Raw genomic sequence first — 23129 nt, 5'->3', positions numbered from 1 at the left:
TTATACTTTATTTTCTCAAGGAATGTATGTATTTGTATTTTAAATAGATGCTAATAAATGCCCCCATACTGGTATCCTATTATCTCACCAGCTTGACTGTACTTTTGGCCTATAGGTTCATCAAACTTGGAGGATTTTTTAATTTAGTTATTGGTGAAAAATGGAATCCCAATGTGGTATTAACTTGCATTTCTCTTATAACACCCTGAGGTTGGATATATTTCCATATGCTTAAAAAACATAGGTATTAACTTTTCTGTGAGTTATCTTTTCATATCTTGTGTATTTTTATACTGGAGTACTGGTCTCCTTATTGATTTATAGGAGCTCTTTAGATATTTGAGATATTAGTGAATTGTCTGTGATATAAGTTTGAAATATCTTCCCTAGCTTGTTCTTTACATTTTGACTTTCATATGCTTTCTTCCTATAGCAGTTTTTGATATTTTTGTAGCCAAATTTATCCATCTTCTACAGATTCTAGATTTCAAATAATGTTAAGATAATAGAATTTTCCCATTTTTAATAGTTTTTTATGGTTTACTTTTTTAAAATTAAAAAAGATCCACTTAGAATTTATCTTGTTAAATGATATGAGGTATGGATCCAACTTTATTTTTCTCCAGGTGGCTTATCCAGTTGTCGTTTTTTTGAACAACCTTTGATTTCCTCATGATTTGAGATATGCCTTTATCAAATCACAGTTTCAGATCTTACATTCCCATATGTAACTTGGTTCTCTTTCTAAATTTTCTATTCTTTTCTTCCACTTTTCTATCTGTATATGTATGAAATATTACCTTAATATTTAATTATTTAGGCGTTATGCTATACTATACTATCTAGTAGGGCTATTTTCTCTTATGATGACTCTTAATTCCAGAGCTTTCTTTATTATTCATGCCAATGTTTCTTATGAACTTCATAATCAGCCTTTCAAATTTTATTTTAAAAAATAATTATTGATATCTTTATTGGGATATTAACTTTTTAGATTTACTTTCAGATCTTCCTGAATACAATATACTACTTACGACCCTTAGGTCTGATGCAGCCTGGCCTGGTGCTGGCAACAAAACAATGTATTAAAAAGCTCAGTGTTTGGTTGTGTGCATGGTAATTGAGATTTTTGTATTCATTCAGTTAACAATAGATGTTATGTATCCTCTCACTGTTTCTACTTGTAAGACATTTGTCATCTCTTTCAAAGAAATTCGAAGGGGAAACAGATCGTTCTAACGTGAAAAACTTCCAGGAGGATGCTGCTGTAATTGAAAACAACAGCCTCCAATCCTGCCCCCAACTCCATCCCTCCTGCCTCCAATCAAAGGACATACATCACCAATGCTTAGTGCGTGCGACTTGCCCCACTTTGGCTTTAGGTCTGATAAACGCTTTATGTTCTTTATGCTCTACCCGTGGTCGGCAAACCGTGGCTCGTGAGCCACATGCGGCTCTTTGGCCCCTTGACTGTGGCTCTTCCACAAAATACCACGTGTGGGTGCGCATGTACAGTGCGATTGAAACTTCATGGCCCATGCGTAGAAGTTGGTATTTTGTGGAAGAGCCGGTATTTTGGGGAAGAGCCACAGTCAAGGGGCCAAAGAGCCCATGTGGCTCATGAACCGTGGTTTGCGGAGACGAAGTTTGCCTACCACTGCTCCTTGCTACTTGTAGAAATGCACTCTTGCTTCACGCCAGACCTGCTGAAAAGTCTGTATTTCAAGAAGATCCTGAGGGAGGTCATAGCACCTTCAAGTGTGCGAAGCAAAAGATTCGTGGTTCCCAAAGTGTGGGCCTGACAGCAGAAGTGGCCTGATCTAGAACAGTGGTTCCCAACCTTTTTTTTTGGCCATGCCCCACCTAAGCATCTCTATAATCCTGATGCCTGCCCCCCGGTGACATATCATTCTTATCATTCAAAAAGTGAAGTCCTATTCATGTGGAGGAAGCCATTAACTTGGTCTAAACAAGCTTCCAAAGAACATGGCATTAAAGAAGAGAAAAATAAAAGAACGGAAGGACAGTTGAAGTACTGAGGAAGGAATCACTAAGAAATTGTTAAAATAATAATAATAATATGAAGTGATATGAAAAAATAGCAAATAAAGTTTTAAAACATAAAATAGAAAACTGAAATCATAAATATGTCACAATATATTTACATCTGTATATGAGGCCCCTAGAACCATAAGAAATGCAAAAAATTCACTGTTAATAACTCATTCTCGAGTTGCCCCCCTTAAAAGTCAAATTGCCCCCTGTGGGGCATGTGCCCACGTTGGGAACCACTGCTCTAGAGCCATGTAGCAAATTCAAACTCTTGGGCCCGACCCTCACCCTCCTGAGGCAGCAGGCTTGGGTTCCGTCCAGGAGTCTGGTCTGAGCAGCCCTCCAGATTCTTCTCCTGGTGCAAAAGACCGAGGCCCATGCTCCAGGTCAAGAATGCGGTCCTGGCCAGCCACTGGGACCACCTGGGGAGCTCTGACATCCCCATGCATAGAGGGCACCCTAATAAATTTCATCCGAATCTCAGGGTTGCAGGCCAAGAAGTCAGTATTTTTAGTTTTCCAGGTGATTCCAATGTGAAGGCCAGGGTTGGGGCCTCTGCTCTGCCTTGAACAATGCTTCTCACACTGGGCTTATCAGAATCGCCTGAGGGTCTTCTTTAAAAAGTACTGATGTGGCCCTAGCCTAGAGCATCAGCCAGTGGACGGAAGGGTCCGGATTCGATTCCAGTCAGGGGCACAGGCCCAGGTTGCGGGCTCGATCCCCGTGTGGGGTGTGCAGGAGGCAGCTGATTGGTGATTCTCTGTCATCATTGATGTTTCTATCTCTCTCTCCCTATCCCTTCCTTTCTGAAACCAATAAAGAAATATTTAAAAAATAGTAAATAAAAAGTACTGATGCTGAAGGTCTTCTGCAGAGATGGAAGTTGGTCTGGATGAAGCCGAGAATCACTTTTTAAAAGTGTGGTTTCTTGGAAACCAAGATGGCGGCATAGGTAAACACTGGAAATTGCTGCCTCGCACAATCACTTCAAAAATACAACTAAAAGACAAAACAGACATCATCCAGAACCACAGGAAGGTTGGCTGAGTGGAAATTCTACAGCTAGAAGGAAAGAGAAAAGCACACTGAGACTCAGAGGAGGTGCGGAAGTAAAGTGCAGAGGTACGGAGGTGCACGTGGAAAGGGCTGTCAACTGAGGACACGGTTGCCTTTTTCAGTCGGGAGGGAATCTGAAGCTCCCGACTGCTCTGAACTCCAGTTCTGGGTGAGTCTCTGGGGACCCAGACTCATATGGGGAGAAACTGGACTGTCTGGCATCAGTCGGAACTCGAGGGCGGCTTTCTCTCAGAGGTGCTTGCAGCAATTACTGGGACACTGAGATGTGGGGCCTCTTAGGGTAGGACTGAGGAGCAGCCATAGCTGCTTGCTCCGCCCTGTTGATCCCCTGAGACCCCGTCCCACCCAAGCTGTGTGCAGAGGCTTTTGCATATGAAAGGTCTGGCCCTTTGCAATCTGAAAATTACCTAACAAACTGCAGCTGGGTCAGAGAGACACAGAACATCCAAAAAAAGGCCCAAGGCCCCATAGCAGCTTGCATTGCTTCACAGCTGGGCCTCATCTGGGCACCTCCAAATCCCAAACAAAGAAGAGGAATTTGAAGATCTCTCCATACCTCCTGCTGGGTAGCCTCAGGCAGAGGCTAGATTAGCACCTCCTTAGAGATCCAAGAGCCAGTGTACCCAGTGGTCAGAGTGGGACCATCCAGATTACAACTCCTCAGATCCATAAGGGACATACTCAGGGGGCAGACTCAGTGAGCACCAAAGCCCCACTGAAGCAAGTCTTGCCCCAGAGGAGTGTCTCCAGCACAGAAGTTCTTCCACCATAACCACAGCAGATTCTCACAGACAACTGGCCTGGAGGTCAATTCCTCCCAGTGATACCAACAACAATCAAGGTTTAACTACAACAAGACTGTGCACAAAGCCCACAAAGGGGTGCACCAAGAGTGTCCACCTCAGGTAATTGGGGAGGCTGAGCCACTGGGCCCTATAGGGCACCTAGCACACAAAGCCACTCTATCAACACAGGGAAGCATAAAAAATGTGGAGACAAAGAAACAGGTCACAAATGACAGAAATGGAGGAAAGCAAACTACTGGATATAGAGTTCAAAACCAAACTTATAAGGTTTTTCAAGAATTTTCTAGAAACCACCGATAAATTTAGTGAGACCCTCAAGAAATCTAGTGAAACCCTCGAGGATATGAACAAGGACCAACTAGAAATTAAGCATACACTGACTGAAATAAAGAATATTATACATTGTTCCAACAGCAGACAAGAGGATCGCAAGAATCAAGTCAAAGATTTGAAATACGAAGAAGCAAAAATCACCCAACCGGAAAAACAAAAAGAAAAAAGAAACCAAAAATATGTAGATAGTGTGAGGAGCCTCAGGGACAACTTCAAGCGCACCAACATCTGAATTATGGGGGTGCCAGAAGAAGAGAGAGAGCAAGATATTGAAAACCTATTTGAAGAAATAATGACAGAAAACTTCCCCTACCTGGTGAAAGAAATAGACTTACAAGTCCAGGAAGCGCAGAGAACCACAAACAAAAGGAATCCAAAGAGGACCACACCAAGACACATCATAATTAAAATGCCAAGAGCAAAAGACAAAGAGAGAATCTTAAAAGCAGCAAGAGAAAAAAAGTCAGTTACCTACAAGGGAGTACCCATATGACTGTCAGCTGATTTCTCAACAGAAACTATGCAGGCCAGAAGGGAGTGGTAAGAAATATTCAAAGTGATTAATAGCAAGAACCTACAACCTAGATTACTTTACCCAGCAAAGCTATCATTCAGAATTGAAGGTCAGATAAAGAGCTTCACAGATAAGAAAAAGCTAAAGGAGTTCATCACCACCAAACCAGTATTATATGAAATGCTGAAAGGTATCCTTTAAGAAGAGGAAGAAGAAGAAAAAGGTAAAGATACAAATTATGAACAACAAATACACATCTAGCAACAAGTGAATCTAAAAAAATCAAGTGAATAAATAATCTGATGAACAGAATAAACTGGTGAATATAATAGAATCAGGGGCATAGAAAGGGAGTGGACTGACTATTCTCGGGGGGGGGGGGAAGGGGTGTGGGGGTGCAGGAAGAGACTGGACAAAAATCGTACACCTATGGGTGAGGACAGTGCGGGGGGGTGAGGGCGAAGGGGGGGGTGGGAACCGGGTGGAGGGGAGCTATGGGGGGAAAAGAGGAACAACTGTCTGTAATAATCTGAACAATAAAGATTTAATTTAAAATAAATAAATAAATAAATAAATAAAATTTTTAAAAAAATCAACCAAAAAAAAAAAAGTGTGGTTTCTCGGGTGATTCTAATATCCAGCTGGGATTTCAAACCACTGCTCTAGAAAGACGGCTTCCCCACACAAACCTCAAGTCACACTAAGGAAATGAAGTTTGGATATAAGGGGAGAGAGGCATTTTTCAATTCCCATATATTTACTGAGTCTGTGCAGTACGTTAGGCTAGTTACTATGAAGATTAAAAATAAGTGCAAAGCATAGTTCCTGCCCATAAGAGAATATATAACCTGTATCAGCAGAAAAGACCACACATTTCACATATAAATAATTATTTAAAAGTAATATATTCCATGCTACTGACTATAACATAATTTTAAAAGTTACATATATCATTATATCACTGTTAGGTCAAACTAATTTTTATTATTTTTTAAAAGAATCGGAGTAAAGATGAGAGGAATATATGTTAGAAATGATTATGAAACAATTTTGAATACAATTAGCAATCAGCCCTTAGATATTTGAACCTGGAAAAAGCAACGGACAAGGTCAATGGCCAAAGAATAATTCATGAGCTCAAAGATGGAGCAAGCCTAAGAAGCTTAGAGTCTCCTCCTTGGCATAATGAAAACTGTGCTATGGAATCACCCACAATCAACTCAACCCAACAGTGTTTAGTAAGTGAAATGGTTTGCAAAGAACTCTTATGCATACATGCATAACCCTTGGACACAGACAATAACCACTAAAACAATTAGCAATTAAGATATCAGCAATTAAAGAGCTTATAATAAACATTTTCTCTTTTATCATTAGAAATATGACTATTAATTTTGGCCTGACTATTAGCCTCCCCTTCTATACTGGCTTCTTTTGAGAACACATTCAAAAACAATGAAACGTATCCTAGTCTGGGAGAAATAACTAGCTTTAAACATTTTTCACATATATTGGACTAGAAAATGTATTTATAATTTTAAATGAGCAGTCCAAATTCAAACTTTCATGTATGTTTTATGAAACAAAAAAGTACATTAAACATTTAAAACTGGCTCAAAACGTTGAAAACTCTATTTGAATTCAGCTACTTGTTTTGATAATTCAGCTAAATATACTACACCCACTCCTTTAGTTTATTATTAGGTACCAAGGCAAGGATGTGACATATGCTTTAAGACTATAAAAGGAGTTTTTTTTTTTCTCTTTCTTTAAATGTGAGGATCTAATTGGCTGTATTCAGTGATTCATGAGTTGGGCAGATCCATCTAGCAACTGAAAGGTGCTCCCTTAAAAGGAATTTCTGAATCAAGAAAATAATCACAAACGTTCATCCCATCTCTCTTGTTCCATCAGGAAGTACAGGTTACAGCACCTTCAATGATACCAACTTCAATCTGGAGGCCTAAAGGAACCCCCATTTAATGTAATAACCTCTCCTTCCTATTTGAAAATGACCCGCACGCAATAGAAGATGATGAATTTCAAGCTGTTCCCCCAATAAGGGTGGTGGGTACACCAATCCAGCCATCCTCTTTTCCTACATCCACAGACATATTCAATAGGAGGTGGGCTGATACGATCTGTGCGCCCATCAGATAAAATTAAGTTTACTGGCTTCAGTCTGAGAAAGACAAGTATCACATGATCTCACGTACATGTGGATGAACAAAATGGATCCAGAGACTCGGAAGCCTGGGACAGAATGACGAGCCTCAGGGAAAGGGGGAGTGGGGAGTGGGGAGTGGGAAGAGATTGACCAAAGAACTTATATGCATATATGCATTACCCCTGGATACAGCCAATAATTCCGTGAAGGCCTGGGGAAGTGGGGGTGGGAGTGGGATAGAAGGGGTCAGTGGAGCAAAAAAAGGGGGACATCTGTAATACTCAACAATAAAGACACATTTTTTTAAAAGTTTACTGGCTTCAATAGATTTTAAATCCATTATCTGGGATAGAATTATCTTCAAAATGGTCAGATAAGAAAAGGACACTTATTATTGTTCTATCTTTATAGATGGGGAGACTAAGGTCTAATAATAAAGGGCGGTGTGGTGGTTCTCTGTGGGGGTTAGAGAGGCTGAATCTGCCACCTTCCCATGACCACCCAACAGTGTCAGCTCTGACTGAGTCACTTCTGGATGTGAGTGCTGTCAGTGAGCGTGTCTTGCCATCCAATGTGCTGAGGGCAGGGAGCAGGGTTGAAACCCAGGGCTATGGCGGAACCCAAAGCAACTGACACGGGGTCAAACCTTTTGTCAATTTCATCTCCTGGAGCACGTATTTGAAAACTCTATGGGCCCTTGAATGAAAACATTTTGGAGATAATAATAGAATTACATCAATTACAGAACTGTAACCATTCATGACTTTTATTTTGCTCTTAGGAATTTGTGGAAAAATTTCCTTCATTCTGCAAAGAGGGGCAAGGTGTAGGGCATTTGACTTCCTGAGCTAGGTGTTCATAGTGACATCACTATCCCAGAGAAGTGCTATCCAACCATTTCAAACAAAGGAGATTCCAGTTTAGTGTTTCAGATGACATTTAAAGTAGCTGCTACGTACCTGTTCTGTGTGACTTTCCTCCCTTTTTTTATTGTGAAGTTGAAGATAAGAGTCCACTTTAGGGGTGGGGAATCCCAAAGTCAGCTTGTTTTTTTCCACAAAATATTGTTTGGACTTCCTTCGCCGAGGGCCCTGTGATCTCGGCCAGAAGACCTCATTGTGTGAACTTGAACTCTGCACGTACTGAGAGAGGTTGCTGGACGTCTCCGCCAGGTCCCTGTCGCTCAGCCCCGAGATCCGGGTGCTGTGATGGGCACCATGATCAGAGTTTGGGCTTAAAAACTCACTACCAAGTAGGGAGGCTTCGCTCTGTGGGCTCCTGTCCTGCGGGCCGTGCCCCGCCGAGGGTCCCGTGGAAGTCTCCGAGGGGAAGAGCGGACCCCGAGCCAGCTCGTCTGCAGACCCGCCCGCGGACTCCGGCGATGCCTCCACAGTCAGCACGTGCCCTTCCTCTCTCTTACTCCTCCAGTTTGGGTCATAGCGGAGATCGGAGTATTTGTCTTCTTTGGACTGTTGGCTGCCCAAAGCAGAAAGAAATGTCAAGTACTTGATCAAGATAAATTTACTCATTATATTTAGTTGATCATTTAATTTGAAATCAATCTCAACCTTTCTCCTATAATTTTCCTTTTACGATTGACATGGTAAAGACCTATCTCAGGCTCAAATTCGGCCTACACACCACACATAAGGGCAAAAAGGTCTTCACTCTCCCGGTTTATTAAAACAGGGAATGAAAACAGGACAGTTAATCTCAAAAGGCCAGGAAGCAACTGAGTGACCAGCCAGTGCCTGTGGCTCAGGCCCCTCTTACTGTGCTCTCCGGGGGGATTTCCTGCAGATGCAGTTGACCTCACGCTCTGGTGGGTCAGATACGCATTTGGCTACTTATCCAGGGAGGGAATGTGGTCGTCACCTGGACATCTCTCTCCGTCTGCTCCCTTTTGGGGCAAAGCAAGATTTATCCCAACTGAACTCCTACACAGATTCATTCTCTGGTCAATGACTTTACTTTTTAAAAAATTGATTTCAGAGAGGAAGGGAGAGGGGCAGAGAGATACAAACATCAATGATGAGAGAGAATCACTGATAGACTGCCTCCTGCACACCCCCTCTGGGGATCGAGCCTGAAACCCGGGCAGGTACCCTCGCCGGGAATCGAACCGTGACCTCCTGGTTCATAGGTTGATGCTCAACCACTGAGCCACACTGGCCAGGCCAATGATTTTACTTTTCAGTGCACATTGTGTTGGTAGAGTTTATCGAATGAACTACATACAGAAAGAGCCCCAATCCCTGGAATCAGAAGGCGACTCACTGAAAAGCCCTTGGCCCACACTCTCTGGTTGTCAGGTCTAAGCACAGAAACCTCAGGAGACAGGGCAGCCCTGTTTGAATAAAAGGGTCAACAGATGTCCTGGCTGAGGGAAGTGACCTTGAGGGAAGTCCATACCAGTCTTCTCTGTTCCCCAGGGCAATCTCAATGTATAAAGCACCTCCAAGTCTTACCCAAGAGAGAAAAAGAACGCTGGTAACATGGCATGTTTAATGGGCTCTTTGATCTTCAAAAGCTAAATGGGAGAGATTTCCCTTCCTGAGTTCAGTAGATGCAATTCTCTAATCAAAAAGGAAATGGAAATCAGCCAGGCTCTTCTGCTATTGATGCTCCCGTTTACGGAGGACGTGATTTTATGCTGGGTAAACAGACCAATGGTGCCCCTAATGCTGACTGCCTCTCCTTACTGTGCACCGAGATTCTTTGATTTGATGTAAAGCAGAAAGGAGAACAAGCCAGAATCCCAAGTCTTGCTAACTTGTCACTTTGACGTTTTTCGCTCACGTATTAAGATGGAAGAGCGCTGGGCACGGGCTGCTCTTCCTTTACCATCGAGGGAAGAGAAGTGACGTTCTCCTCCAGCCAAGCGCCCGAGTGACCATGGCTAGCACCTCTCAGGCCACCGGGCATCAAACTGTGCTGGGCACCACAACGTCCCCTGTCTCTGGGGCTCCCGGGAGGTTTCCGAACTCACGGTAGTTTTGGGCCCTGCCACTCGCCTGTGCTAAGGGTCCCTGGGTAGGTACTAGGGGATGGAGGGGCCCAGCAGGGCCCAGCGGACGTGGGACAGGACGGACTGGGGTTAAGTTCTGAGTCTGTCCACCCGCGGGCAGAGCATTTCACTCCGAGCCAGCTTCCCCCACCTGTGAGCAGGGATGCACCACATTTATTCTGTTTATTGCTCAGGACGGCATCAGGATCAAAACGGGACATTACGTCTAAGTTACTCCTCTGTGTTTGTGCTCCTTTCCCGTTGCCCTGTGGGGACCCGTCTCCTCGCCCAGTCAGGCTGGGGCACAGGACTGACGTTCCCCTCCCTTGCCTGCCCTGACACTTGCCTGTGCTGTAGGCGGAAGAGTAAGTGTTCCTTCTCGATGTAGCATTAGGTATTTATTTCTTTAAAAGCCAATGGTAGTAAATTAGGATCTAAATTCGTAGAAGTGTCTGGCATGGACCAAATTAGTGACTGGCTTAGGGCTTGTCTGGCGCTCAGTTACCTGCAGGGGCCCCTGTGTAGCTGAGGCGGGAAAGGCTAAGGAGCCTCGGCTCTGCCGTCAGGTAAACACACAGAGAGACCGTGTTCCAGTGAAGACGGCGCTGCCTCACCACATCCGTGTTGAAAGGAAAGTGAATTTCATCTCCTCCTTGATCTGCTTGACGCAGCAGAATGCACCTCATCCATTTGCTCACCGAGTGAGTCCACAGCTATTTCCCAAGTGCTCATGGGGGGCGGGGGGTACACCAAGGAGACAATCAATTCACAGAGAGCAAGGGAGCCCTGATGAAGGCCTGGGCCTCGGGCCTCGGGCGCGGTGTCCAACCCCCTGGAAGGCCAGGGGGCTTTCTGAAGGAAGTGGTGGCTCAGCAGAGGCCTGAGGCTCAGAAGGGCCAAGCTGAGGGAGCAGCATGTGAAAGGCAGGAGGGGAAGGCAAGCATGGCACTCCCCAAGGACAAGCCCTGCCTGGCGGAGGGCAGCGGAGGAGGAAGGGTGAGGGGCAGTCTCAGAATCAAGGAGCGGTGAGGTCCTAGGTGTTGTAAACTCCGCGAGGAGTGTGGCTTAACCAAGCTCCTGTGAGAATTTGATCAGCAATAATGCCATAGAGAGCAAAAGTGGTAGGAACCCAGATACTCTGATAGCAAAGTGCTGAGTGTTTGGCAGGCATTATCCACAGAGGCTGGGAGGGTTTTCTGGGGAGTTTGGAACGTTCTGGAACAGGCACTCCTTTGCACTGTTTGGAGCAGGAGTTGGCAACCTTTCAAAGTGGCAGGTCTTGTGGGGATCACTGCCTGCTACGCAGTCCTGGGTAGGATGCGGTGCTGGCTGAACTGGGGGGACAACATATATTATGGCATGCCGACCTAGGGAATGCTTCTAGTGAATCTCTAGTTTTTCCTTAGAACAACCCTATGAGGGAGGTGCTATTATCATCCCTATTTAATAGATCAAGAAACTGAGGCTTACAGAGCTCGTGTAACTCTTACAAGGTCGCAGAGCTAACAAGTGGAGGGGCTAGGACAGTTGTCGGCAAACTCATTAGTCAACAGAGCCAAATATCAACAGTACAATTGAAATTTCTTTTGAGAGCCAAAATTTTTAAACTTAAACTATATAGGTAGGTACATTGTTATTAACTTAATTAGGGTACTCCTAAGGCTTAGGAAGAGCCACACTCAAGGGGCCAAAGAGCCGCGTGTGGCTCACGAGCCGCAGTTTGCCGACCACGGGGCTAGGACATAGTCCTGGCAGTCTGTCCCAGGACCCGGCTCCGTGTCCATTCAGTTGCCCTTTATCAGGCGGCTGTTCCCACAGGCGGTGGTGAAGCACACGTTGTCCACAGGCCTGCCTCATGGAAGCTAGCGAGCTCACTCGTCAGTCACTTGGCCAGTCAACAAATATGACCGAGCGCTCCCCAGGTGCTGGCACTGAAGACTGAGTGGTGAGCAAAACAGACGCAGGCTGATGGACCTTCCCTGCCAGTGGGGAAGATAGGCTTGTTATACCAACTGTGATAATCAACTAACAAGTTAGAAATGTAAAGAGATACAGGGCATTATGGGTATTTAAAATAGGAGGACATATCACTGAAAATGTGTTAACTTCTTATTTCCAGATTCACTTGCTAGAAGATATCACAAAGTTCATTCCAACACCCTTGTTCCAGGATCCTATTATAAACTCACAAGAGACTCAATAACTGAGGAGTGTCTACTATTACAAAAATTAGCCCTGGCTTGTTTTGCTCAGTGGATAGAGTGTTGGCCTGGGGACCAAAGGGTCCCAGGTTTGATTCTGGAAAATGGTACATGCCTGGGTTGCAGGCTGATCCCCAGTGGGGGGTGTGCAGGAGGCAGCCAATCAATGATTCCCTATCATCATTGATGTTTCTATCTCTCTCTCCCTCTCCCTTTCTCTCCGAAATCAATAAAAATATATTTTTTAAAAATTAGGTAGTCTTCAGTGATTGACGGGAATGGCTTCCTGACTTCCATCGCTGCAGTAATACTAAAAAACTGGCTCCCAGGTTGGTCATCATATTTAACCAGCACCAGTGGAGAGTGGAATAATGTCTACAGCCACGGTTCTAGACCTTCCTCAGTCTCATGGAATCTCCATGGTGCTTTGCTTCTCTGAATAGTCACCTGGAGAGTTTGGGTTCTGAGAAATGGGATAGCAGAGCGTCTAAGGATGAGGGTCCTGGAATCCACTGCCTGGCTCGTGCCTGGTGCTCCCAGGACTGAGTCGTGTGGGCACATTATTTAATGTCTCTGTGGCTCAGCTTCCTCATCAACAAAATGGTATGGGTAATAGCAGCACCTACCTCACGGTGTGGCTGAGCGGATTAAGCAAATTTATATAGAGAGGGTGTCCCAAAAAACGTATACACACATTTTTAAGTAATTATAAAGGCAGTGTTTATTAAAATACTAGAGGATTGGTGCACGAAAATTCGTGCACTCTGGGGGGCGGGTCCCTCAGCCCGGCCTGCGCCCTCTTGCAGTCCAGGACCCTCGAGGGATTAAGCCGCAGGACATCCTTAGCGCTGTGGAGGAGGCGGGAGAGGCTCCCACCACCACCGCTGTACTGCCAGCAGTCAGCCCGGCATATAGCTGAGCAGAGCTCCCCCTGTGGGAGCACACTCACCACAAGGGGGCAGCTCCTGCATTAAGCATCTGCCCCCTGGTGATCAGTGTGCGTCATAGCGACCGGTTGTTCCTGGTGGTTCTGCCATTAGGGTCAATTTGCATATTACCCTGTTATTATATAGAGCATTTCATGTTCAAAATTGAGCTATCAGCTATTAAATTGTGTACACATTTTCTGGGACACCCTGCATACATTTAGAGCTATGCCTTCACACAGAGTGAGTGTCCATAGGACGAGCTCCGGAAGCCGCCAGTGAGGCTCCCTGCTGTGGGTGGCCGGGCTCCATCCCGTTGCCATGACATGACCTTGCTGCGCGTCGTGCTTCCTGCTGGTGCCCGCACTGGGCTCCTCTCCCCAGAGCTTGTTATCTCCAGGCACGCAGTGGTCTCCGGAGGACTAAGTGGCTGAAAAGTCAGCACATCTGTGCAAACCCAATTGTCTGCCATGACCTAGGCATCCTGAGCATCCGTTTGAACTGTGACTGAGGAAATGAGATTAAGAAAGGCCAGTGTTTCCACATGATGAAATACCTAAAGAACTGCTGGAAAACGAAGAGGGCCATACACTGGCAGAAGGACATCACTTCAGACCTCCAGAAGCAGCTCTGCGTTCTAGCCTCAGCAATGTCCATTCTGAAAGGCCCAGAGAAGCAACATCACACACGACAGGGAAGACCGAGGTCTTATGGGCCCTAGAAAATGCAGGCGTTGTGACACAAATCAGACAACATGAATGGCTTTGGCTAAGAAAAGTGCATTTGAACCAACTGCTTGGAGAGATATCCTTCCAGATAGAATCTGAATGTGTGGCTCTTAAAAGCGCAGTGATCACACTGCACCCCTCGCCCCTACAGTGACTACCCTGCCACATCCCCTCCGTCCCCTTTCTGGATGGAAATCGTATGTTGAGACAAATGGGAGGTTACGTTTTGCCAAACCACGAGCGTGGAAGCTGTAACACTTCACAGAAGCAAACCTGATGGCTGAGTCTGAAGAGCCCGTTGTCCTGGGCTTGTGTGCGAAGCAGCTCAATTGTGTCTGTGGCCAGGTCCCCGCAGGGGCAAAGTGAACGTGAAGTGCTCCTTCACCAGCGGCATCCGCAGGCAGCACGCCCTTCCCCGGTGACAAACATGCTGCAGGACAATGAGGACGAAGCTCCTTTGTTACCGCTCAGGCCCCAGGTGCCAGGTGCCCCTCCAGGCGCGGGGGTGGGAGATGGGTGGGAGGCCGGAGGCAGTCCCTGGAGCATGTGCCAGGGTATCTGCTGGCCCTAATGGACCCTATTTGGTAACTGACTGTGACAACTTCAAACAAAATAAAATAAAATCTCCATTTAATGAAGAGCCTCATCTTCAGCACAGTATTCAATCAAAAAAATCACTAAAATCAGAGCATATTTCTAGCACAATTAACATCCTTCGTGCACATAATAAAATATTCAATAACTGGCCACTTTGCCTGTTGAGGAGGTGAATAAAAGCATTGCTGCTAATCATTGAGCAGTTATTTATTTGCTACTTTATTTTAAGTAGCCAGTTAAATTGAAACTGCACATGTTATTATTGATTGAGGTTTAATTTAATCCTTTTAAACAGAACAATTATTGCCAATTTATATGCCATTAAATCTTTCATGCATATGAACAGCAAATTCAATTTTTATTTAAGTGTAAAGTTTTTAATGGCTCTTTAAGAACTATAAAATTGGCAATTGTTTCCAAGGATTTCTGAATTGTATGTTCATCTTAATCTTTTATCAACAGCTTTTAAGTAAATAAAAACCCCAAAGGACTAAAAAAAATCACTGTTGCAAGTACGAAATAAAATGGCTCCTCAAATACACTGGATTGCTTTGGGAAGATTATCTACAACCCAGAAAATTTCATTTACTATAGGCACTATTCTGCCAAAAAACAACAACATTTTAATAGAAAAAGGGGTGGTTTAATGAACCGAAGGCGCCAACGACTGTCTACAGAAACACACTAAACTAGAGGGGCTGGGCTGTTATCTAGTGGATGCTATTTACAGCAAATATATAATTTGGATAATTCCAACTGAAGTCCTTTCTTTTCTTTGACAACAAATTTATGGCTGCAAAATAACAAGATATTGGCCCCCAATCATTAGAATTGTTAGTAACAGCCTTGACTCAAGGACAGTCTGTGAGTTACATGAAAACAAATGGTCTAAGAGGGCATGGTAGGGCTGCAATGCCAACTTCCAGCACCTCCCTTCTATCAAGTGTGTCTTTTGTGGAGCAGAGACTGCCTCCCGGAGGACCTGCTGGGGCTTACCCGGTGGGAGTCCCCAGGGGCTCCAGGAGGGCGGTTTCTGCGCTTCCCATTCTCTAGAGATGAGGGCCAAGAGTCGGGACGGATTGGGAACACTTCCGGGTGTTACACTTTCTCCAGGCAGGATTTCCTGTATTTTCAATGACAGATATGCACGGCTCTGGGGTTTCAAGGGAGCTGTGATGTCCTGGGACACGCAGGCCTGACCTCTGGGTCCAGCCTCTGCCACTGACTGAGCTGTGGGAACCTGGGGAGGCGTTGGCCGCTCCAGGCCTCGGCTCCTTCGGCTCCTCCTACATCAACGGGGACAGGCTGCGGAGCCCCAGCAGCTCTAAAACCCCCCACTCAGCCACAGGCCACAGGCTGGGCCTGGCGGGAAGCCTGGCAATCGACAGGAAGTGTTGGGAAAAGCACTTGTTTTAAATTCAATTCATTGATGATTATAGTTATTAAAGCCTCTGTATCTTCAAACTTGTCAGAGTAGAAATAAATGAAAACAGGACAGGTCATGAACTAAACCATCCCTTTAGGAACTCGGCAACAACCTTCCGAATCCTCCTGATGAACGCACAGGCTTGCAGGTGACACATTTAAATCCTACTTGGGGAGGGTTCAGAGTCACTGCTGATTGGCTTATTTTAACCTGGTCAGGCATCCCTGTGCGGAAACAAGCCAGAAAGGAACTGCTCGCCGCCTCGGGGACGGAGCCAGGAGTGGCTGTGGCTGCAGCCCTTCTGGCGGGGCCTGTGCCTTTAACAGACACACTCGTCCCTGGCACAGCTCGGGTCCCTCCCTCCGCTCCTCTGCGTGATGGCACCGGGTCTGCTGGAGGTGGGGGGGGGGGGGGGGGGGACCAGGCTTAGCCACTGCAGAACTTGCGAGCCAGTGAAGGCCCGTAAAACAGAAATGGCTAATACCTGTAACCAAAAGTCACGTTTCTGATATGATTCCCATGTGACCTGAATAAATAACTAAAATGCCAGTAGCTACCCCCGATACTGTGTGACACCCCTGGAAGACAGTGTCATGTGTATGCAGTGGTTAGCATTCCAGTCTACCTTAACGACAAGAGACATCAGCAGGGAGGAATCTTGCCAGAAACCAGAAGGAGTGAAAGCCGGCCCCTGATGACACTAACATACCAGCCCTCCCCTCGAGGCCACCTTACTCTCCCTCCAGCACAGAATCAATCTGGGCCTGTGCCCAGCTTCGATGCTCCTACTGTGCCCGCAGCAGCCTGGGCACTGAGAGGGGTGCTGAAACGCCGAGTTCTGGTCTTTACCCAGATCCATTTTGGTTGTCCAGAATTGCTATTTAAGACCCAGAAACCATCACTCAGTATTGCACCTGATTCTTGATTATTAATCGGAAACAACACATATGGAAGCATTTGAGAGGGAAATTATATACCACCACCAAACAATAGAAATGCAGCTATGGCTGAGTCCCTTTCTTACTTTCAGACAATCCTGAATAGTCCATTTAATTTCTAATTCCTCATTGTGCCTCTCTCCGCCGGGTCATTTCTGGCACAAGGGGGCTTATTGACAGACATGGGGGCTTCCTTGCAGGCTCTGGTCCCAGGTGGCCCGAGGAAGGCACCTGCAGACCTCAATGGACCGGAGCCTCTCTGTCTCCCAGGGGAGGGGAGGGGAGGCGTGCAGGGACTATGACCTCGCCACCCTACATAACCTATTAGTCATGTTCGTTTGTTCTGCGGGCACCGGATCCTGTAAATATTGGTATGACTTTAATGAAATTTGATTTTACATGCATCTGTACTCAGGCCTCAGTTTGGTCCACATTAAAATTGTTGTATCTTTAATATTTGTTAGGTAGTAACATTGAATCTTTTATCCGATCAGCCGTTGATCACCTATCCAGTGACTTAGAGGCTCAGGCTCTGCAGCTGAGTCACTACCTACACTCGCCCAACTCCCAGCGCTTCAGTTCCTGTCTGCAAAACGGGGACAGCCACCCCCAGGAGGCTCTTTTTAGGTGAATGAGAGAGTGTGTACAGAGCAAGCAGCTTTACAAATGGTAGCTAATGCCTTTGAGTGGTCCTGTGAACAGACTACATGCTTATACACACATGTGTAGGTGCTGTGCTGCTGCTCTCTGGTGTTTTCAAAGGTTTAACGAAGGTTCAGAAGGCCCAGGTGGGGGCAGGTCCTTCCTGACGCTCTAGGTATTACACTGATCTCTTTCTTCGTGACGTGAGGGTCACAGGCCGGGCCTGAGTGGGCTTAAGGATTATCATGTGAAGATCCCCTCTCCACTCCTGATTCATTCACTGCAGTCAATGCAGCTCCAATTTCCATTAAGAAAAGTGTTTCCTCTAATCCATTTACATTGACCTGACTTTGGTGAGATGCAGGGAGTAATTGCTTTGAGGAGGTCCTAGTCACATCAAGACACAGAGGCAGGCTCAAGTGCGTGAGCAGGCAGCGTTAAAAATGTTTCTAAAAGCTAGAAGAAAAAGGTTTTCCTTGGTTTTAAGGCAAGACTATGACTGATTTTTTGAACTACCAGTCCCAGAATGCCATCCACCTTACAGAAATGAAAGCGTACTTGAATTTATATCGAGAGTCTGATAGGAATTTGTCTACTTTATGGCTCAAAAACTCCCAGACCCAAGCAACAATACACCTGGGCAAGCTTCCCAGGACTTCAGTGAGGCAGAGAAAGGGGCCAGGAGCTAAACCCTCACATGAATGGTATTTTTGAGGTATTATTTGGCCAAGTGCTGTAGTTCTATTTTCCTTTGTTGTGGAGAACTGTCCTCAAATGTTCAAACTGTAACCCATTCTAACCCTGGGGATCATCACCTCTCATTAAACATCTCCAAGGCAAGGCAACCTAAGGAAAATAGCGTTATTTAAGGAGTTCTGAATCAGAAGACCAAGGGCCTAACCATGATTGTTATTTTTGTAAATAAAAAATTTTGAGTGGGATTTACATGGTCCTTGGGTAAAGAGCAAGGTTAAAGCTGGGTCCCTGAGCATCGACTCCAACAGGAAAAAACTCAGCTCTGGGGAAATGAGGTCACTTCCTGGGTCCTCGACGTGGTTTCTTCATCTTTAAAGCACAGGCAGGTTGCTATGCCCTGCAAAGACCGTCCCTTTCTGTAATGAAGCCGCCACCGTTTCTCACCCAAGAGACCACGACTCTCTTAGGGTGGAGCTAAAAGGAAAACATGGCCTTGAGGTGGAAGAGGGCCTAGGGGACTAATGGGGATGGAAAAATTAAATAAAGAAAAACATGGCTTAAAGCACAGAGTCAGGCTGCCAACTGCCAGGGCCGCCACAGCATCTGGTGAGTGGACACAGGTAAGTGCAGGGCCCAGGACAAGCCCTCTAACGCCAGCTGGTGTTAGAGCGTGGCAGGCACCGTGTCCGCCTCCTGTCTCCAAGCCCTGCCAGTTCTTCCACTTATATGTGCATCTCTCCATTAACCACGAATTGTGGAGAAAAGACAGATGAATAAGGACTGCCAGGAAGAAGATGTACTGGTTATCTCTGAGGAGGAAAAAGAAAACTTTCCCTGCAGCACTGTATGCCTTTAAAAAGTATATTAGGGTTATAACACTTTTCTCTGTGCTGTTCTGTAGGTTAGAATTTTGTCAAATTTTTAAAAAAGCAAGGGATCAACAGCCAAGCAACCAATATCCCTCCCAGCTCTGTGATGTCAGACGAGTTAGCTCCCCTTTCCTTAGCTGTACAATGGGAGCAGGTGCGCAGGGTCACAGGGAAGAATTAAGTGAAGTTACTGATGAGCCTACAGAAAAGATGCTGCTACTGTTAGAGCTGCCGTGGTGGTTGGGTTTTACCACCTGGCAGTCTCTTTGTCCCTGTGTGCTTCTCCTAATGCAGAGCGTGCCAACCGCAGAACGCTGCTCCCCCGCTCTCCACCCACTGCCCCCCAGGGAACCTGCACTCTCCCCCCACAGAGCACCGAGCACCAGGCTCAGACGGAGCTGCCGCCTTCCCAAGCCCCATGCCCTCAGCACCTGTCGTCCTGACAGCATTTATCACGTGTACTTTGAGGTCCTTAAGAAGCATATGAGCTTGAGTCCACTCACTATTCCCAAAGGAAGACAGAGGATGGAAAGAAGGAAGGAAGGTGAGGAGCAGGCTCCATCATCTTTCAGAAGAGCCCTCGCTGTGCCTGTCCCCGGCCGAGGGCCCTGTCGGTGGCGGAGCGGGTCTCACTCCTGGATGCCCCCCCCTCAGGCCCACTCAGCCCACTCGCCCTACACCGAGTGCGGATGCTCTGCCATCGAGCAGGGTCCCTTAGTGTGCCACCCACATCACTCTAATTCTGTTCTTTCTTCTTTTTCTTTTTTAATCCTCACCCAAGGATATTTTTCCATTGATTTTTAGAGAGTGGAAGAGAGAGGGAAAGACAGAGAGAAACATCGATGTGAGAGAAACACATTGATTGGTTGCCTCCTACAAGAGTCCCTACCAGGGCCCACGCCAGGGAGGAGCCTACAACCAAGGTACATATTATATATGATAACGCTGTAAGGTAACCATTATTATTATCCCAGTGTTACTGATGGAGAAACTGAGGCACAGAGAGAGTAAGTGGACTTGGGCCAAAGCCATACAGCTGGTAAGTGGGAGAATTTGAACCGGATGTTCTGTTGCAGACTCCATGCACTTCACCACCACACTAAAGCCTCTTTCTAATCAATACCTTTTAACTTCTATACTCTATCATATCATTTACATTTTCATTACAACAGAGTAATATTGCACACATTTATTTTTAGTTTTTGGTAGCATCTAGCATAAAGTTAGTGCTCCATTAATACTGATTATTAGAAATCGAATCTTTATATGATTCTATAAGCCCTGGGAGGTACATATCCCCCGAATATACTTTACTGACATTTATAGCAATCGTGAGAGATAGGCTGGTTTAGTTAACAGGTGAGAAAAAGTGAGATGCGCCCTGGCCAGTTCAACTCAGTGGATAGAGCATCGGTCTGTAAACTGAAGGGTCCCGGGTTCAATTCCAGTCAAGGGCATCTGCCCAGGTTGCGGGCTCGATCCCCAGTAGGGGGCATGCAGGAGGCAGCCAATCAATGGGTCCCTCTCATCATTGCTGTTTCTATCTCTCTCTCCCTCTCCCGTCCTCTCTGAAATCAATAAAAATATATTTTTAAAAAAGGAAGAAAAAGTGAGATGCAAAAGAGTTAAGAGACTTATTCTAAATTGTACAGGAACAGCAGTGCCTGCCCTGAAGCAAGACCACCTGACTCCAAGGCGGCACTTCTCTGTACCAGCCTTTCTGGTGTCTCCAGGGTGAGGCCAAGCAGGGATATGGACAGAAAATGAGGAGCATAAGGAAAGCAGGTGCCTCTATGAATAGCTCCCTTACCTTTTGCATATAACTTGCAACAATTAAAATGCAGTTATTGTTGCAGGTGATTGCCCCACTTATTTATGCATTCATTGGTTGGTTCTTCTATGTGTCCTGACTGGGGATCGAGCCCGCAACCTTGGTGAATGGTGAATCAGGACGATGTACTAACCAGCTGAGTTACCCGGCCAGGGCTCCTTGTCTTTTACATATTTTTTAATTAAATAAAAAGACAAGACTGTGGCCAAAAGCCTGGCCCCCGCTGTCCTTAGATGCCTGGAGACCCATCTGACACTGCAGGGGGCTCCCTGTGAGCGCCCATCCTCACTCTCACGGATGGTACCTGTAACTATTTAACAATACGCCTCGGAGACCCCAGCTGTCAACAAGCCGCTTCCTGACCTGCTGCCCGCGCCCTTGTCCTGGGCACGGCTGTCCTTGCTGGCCGCCTGGGCCGCCTTCCTGCTGGCTTCCTCCTCCGTCTCACTCAGGCTGTCCCCGGGAGAGCTCTCCTCCAAGCTGTCCCGCTCCATGTCGCTGTCCTGGCTTCGCTCTCCACGCTCAGCCTGAGAGGCACTCTGGGGACTGAGGCTCTCTGAGTCGGCTTCCAGGGAATCTTTGGAAATCAGAGGTAAGTCTTCTTTCTGAAAAGGTGGTTCTGTGGCCTGGACCTTTAGGCTGGCACGATGCACAGGAGACTGAAGAGAGAGCCTGGGAATTAGTTTACCGTGACTCATCCTGAAAAAATACAAAAATTACCAGGAAACTCTTGTTGACAGGCGCAGTACAAGTTGTGGCCGAATGTTTCCAGCTGTGGTTCACAAGAGCGTTACCTAAAATAATTATGTTTCTGTTACTCTGTGGCTACTAAAGTCTCCTTAATTCCCACGTTAATAAAACTGTAAACGAGGACCGGAGCTGTGTGACATGGCCCGAGGCTTCGGGGTGCACCCGCGCGAGGAAGGTCTGTTGGAGACGTTTCTCTCTCCAGGAGCACGTCTGAGAAAGAGGGCTGCCCAGCGAGGGTCAAGGGCAGTCAGGGCCTGGGGCCAGCAGGCCTGGGCAGGCCACGCGGTAACGTGGACAGGACTTTGGTGCCTTGTTTCACTACCCAGAGCGCGGATACAAACGTGCCCTGTCCCGTTATACTCATGGAGAGAGAAACAGGCCTGGGCTGCCGTGTGCACAGGAAGGGAGGGGGGTGTTTCCACAGTCCTAACTGCCGGGAGGGAGGGAAGGAAGCTGGGGGGCCCTGGCCCACACTGGCGCCCTCATTAGAAGACCTGCTGATACACAGGCTGCTGATGAGAGGCAGGTGTAACTAGGGGAGGTCAGTCATGGGATCAACCTCAGCGACTTCATTAGAAAAATGATTCAAACTGTTCACCAGAAGTGTGGCAGCTGTGAATGCTGAGCAGGGCAGCCTGAGGCCGCCCTGGGAGTGCTGGGGGACGGGCCTGGATGGCGTCAGAGTGTCATTCCCCATGCACCCCTGCCTCACCGGCCGCTGTTAGACCCTGAGACACTCTGGGAAGGTGCTTTGAGTTCACAGCAGACTGAAGGAGCGGGTTTGGAGTGGACTGCCTGTCATCTCCACCTCGCACTTCTCGGCTGGCTTCGAGCTCACTGCCTGAGGCCACATGGGTTCCTGTGGGCCCGGTAACAGGACCTTGGGCGTCAGGGAGCAGCTAAAGTTGTTTAAGGGCTGCTCTTGGTTTCGGCAGATCCTAATTTTAATTTAAACTCATGACCTTTTCCCTAGTGCTGCTTATGTTGATTTGTTGCTAAGGAACCTCATCTATTCCGTGGAGGAAAGCAGCTAACAAAACAGACCAGGTCACATATTCACATGTGATTGTCTCACTGCAGCCTGTTTGCTGTACTGAGTTTCTTATTTAAAATACATCTATTTCATTCCACTGTGTTATTTTAACACTGGTGAGCTGACGAACTGTTGCTTTTTGGGGTATTTTTACAAAGCAGCGAAAGCTTCCAGAAACTGGAAGCTTTAAAACACCAATGTTACTCTAAGACTTCAAGTCACTGTACTTGGGATCTTAAAGAAAAAGCTTAAAATAATCACTACATTTCAACCTGGAAATGCTCCTTCATGAAATTATTCTCTCCACTCTCCCTTCTTTTCCTAAATGAGATAGATTAGTGTCTCTTGGAGTGAATCAATAAAAAATGTCCATAGAAGACAGTCCTTTGTTGATGGATTAGTGAAGTTTGGGAGGGCGTGAAGGAGGCAAAGCCAGAAGCCGCCTGCGGAGGTCCTGCCAGCCCAGCTCGGGCTGGTGGGGGACCGGCGGGAGGGGCGGTCACTGTAAGGGTTTCCCACCCAAGTGTCTGACCCCG

At 46.5% G+C, this 23129-nt stretch overlaps 1 protein-coding gene across 3 annotated transcripts in view; it reads right to left on the bottom strand.

Annotated features, from left to right (window-relative positions):
* The window catches only part of JHY (junctional cadherin complex regulator), a 94417-nt gene that overhangs the window by 70757 nt on the left and 531 nt on the right, over positions 1–23129 (bottom strand). For 2 of the 3 annotated variants that reach the window (XM_070399770.1, XM_070399772.1), the window contains exons 2-3: positions 21174–21509; positions 7909–8425 (exon numbers count right to left, since the gene is read on the bottom strand). In XM_070399770.1, coding sequence (XP_070255871.1) covers positions 7909–8425; positions 21174–21509 — 853 coding nt within the window. Of the gene's footprint in view, positions 1–7908; positions 8426–21173; positions 21605–23129 lie in introns of all 3 variants that reach the window. The other variant, XM_070399771.1, reaches the window with a different exon arrangement.

The sequence above is a fragment of the Myotis yumanensis genome, unplaced genomic scaffold (assembly GCF_028538775.1).
Source record: "Myotis yumanensis isolate MYYU_CA2020_CCGP unplaced genomic scaffold, mMyoYum1.0.hap1 SCAF_19, whole genome shotgun sequence".
Taxonomy (NCBI): domain Eukaryota; kingdom Metazoa; phylum Chordata; class Mammalia; order Chiroptera; family Vespertilionidae; genus Myotis; species Myotis yumanensis.
This window is presented reverse-complemented; position numbering and strand designations above follow the sequence as displayed.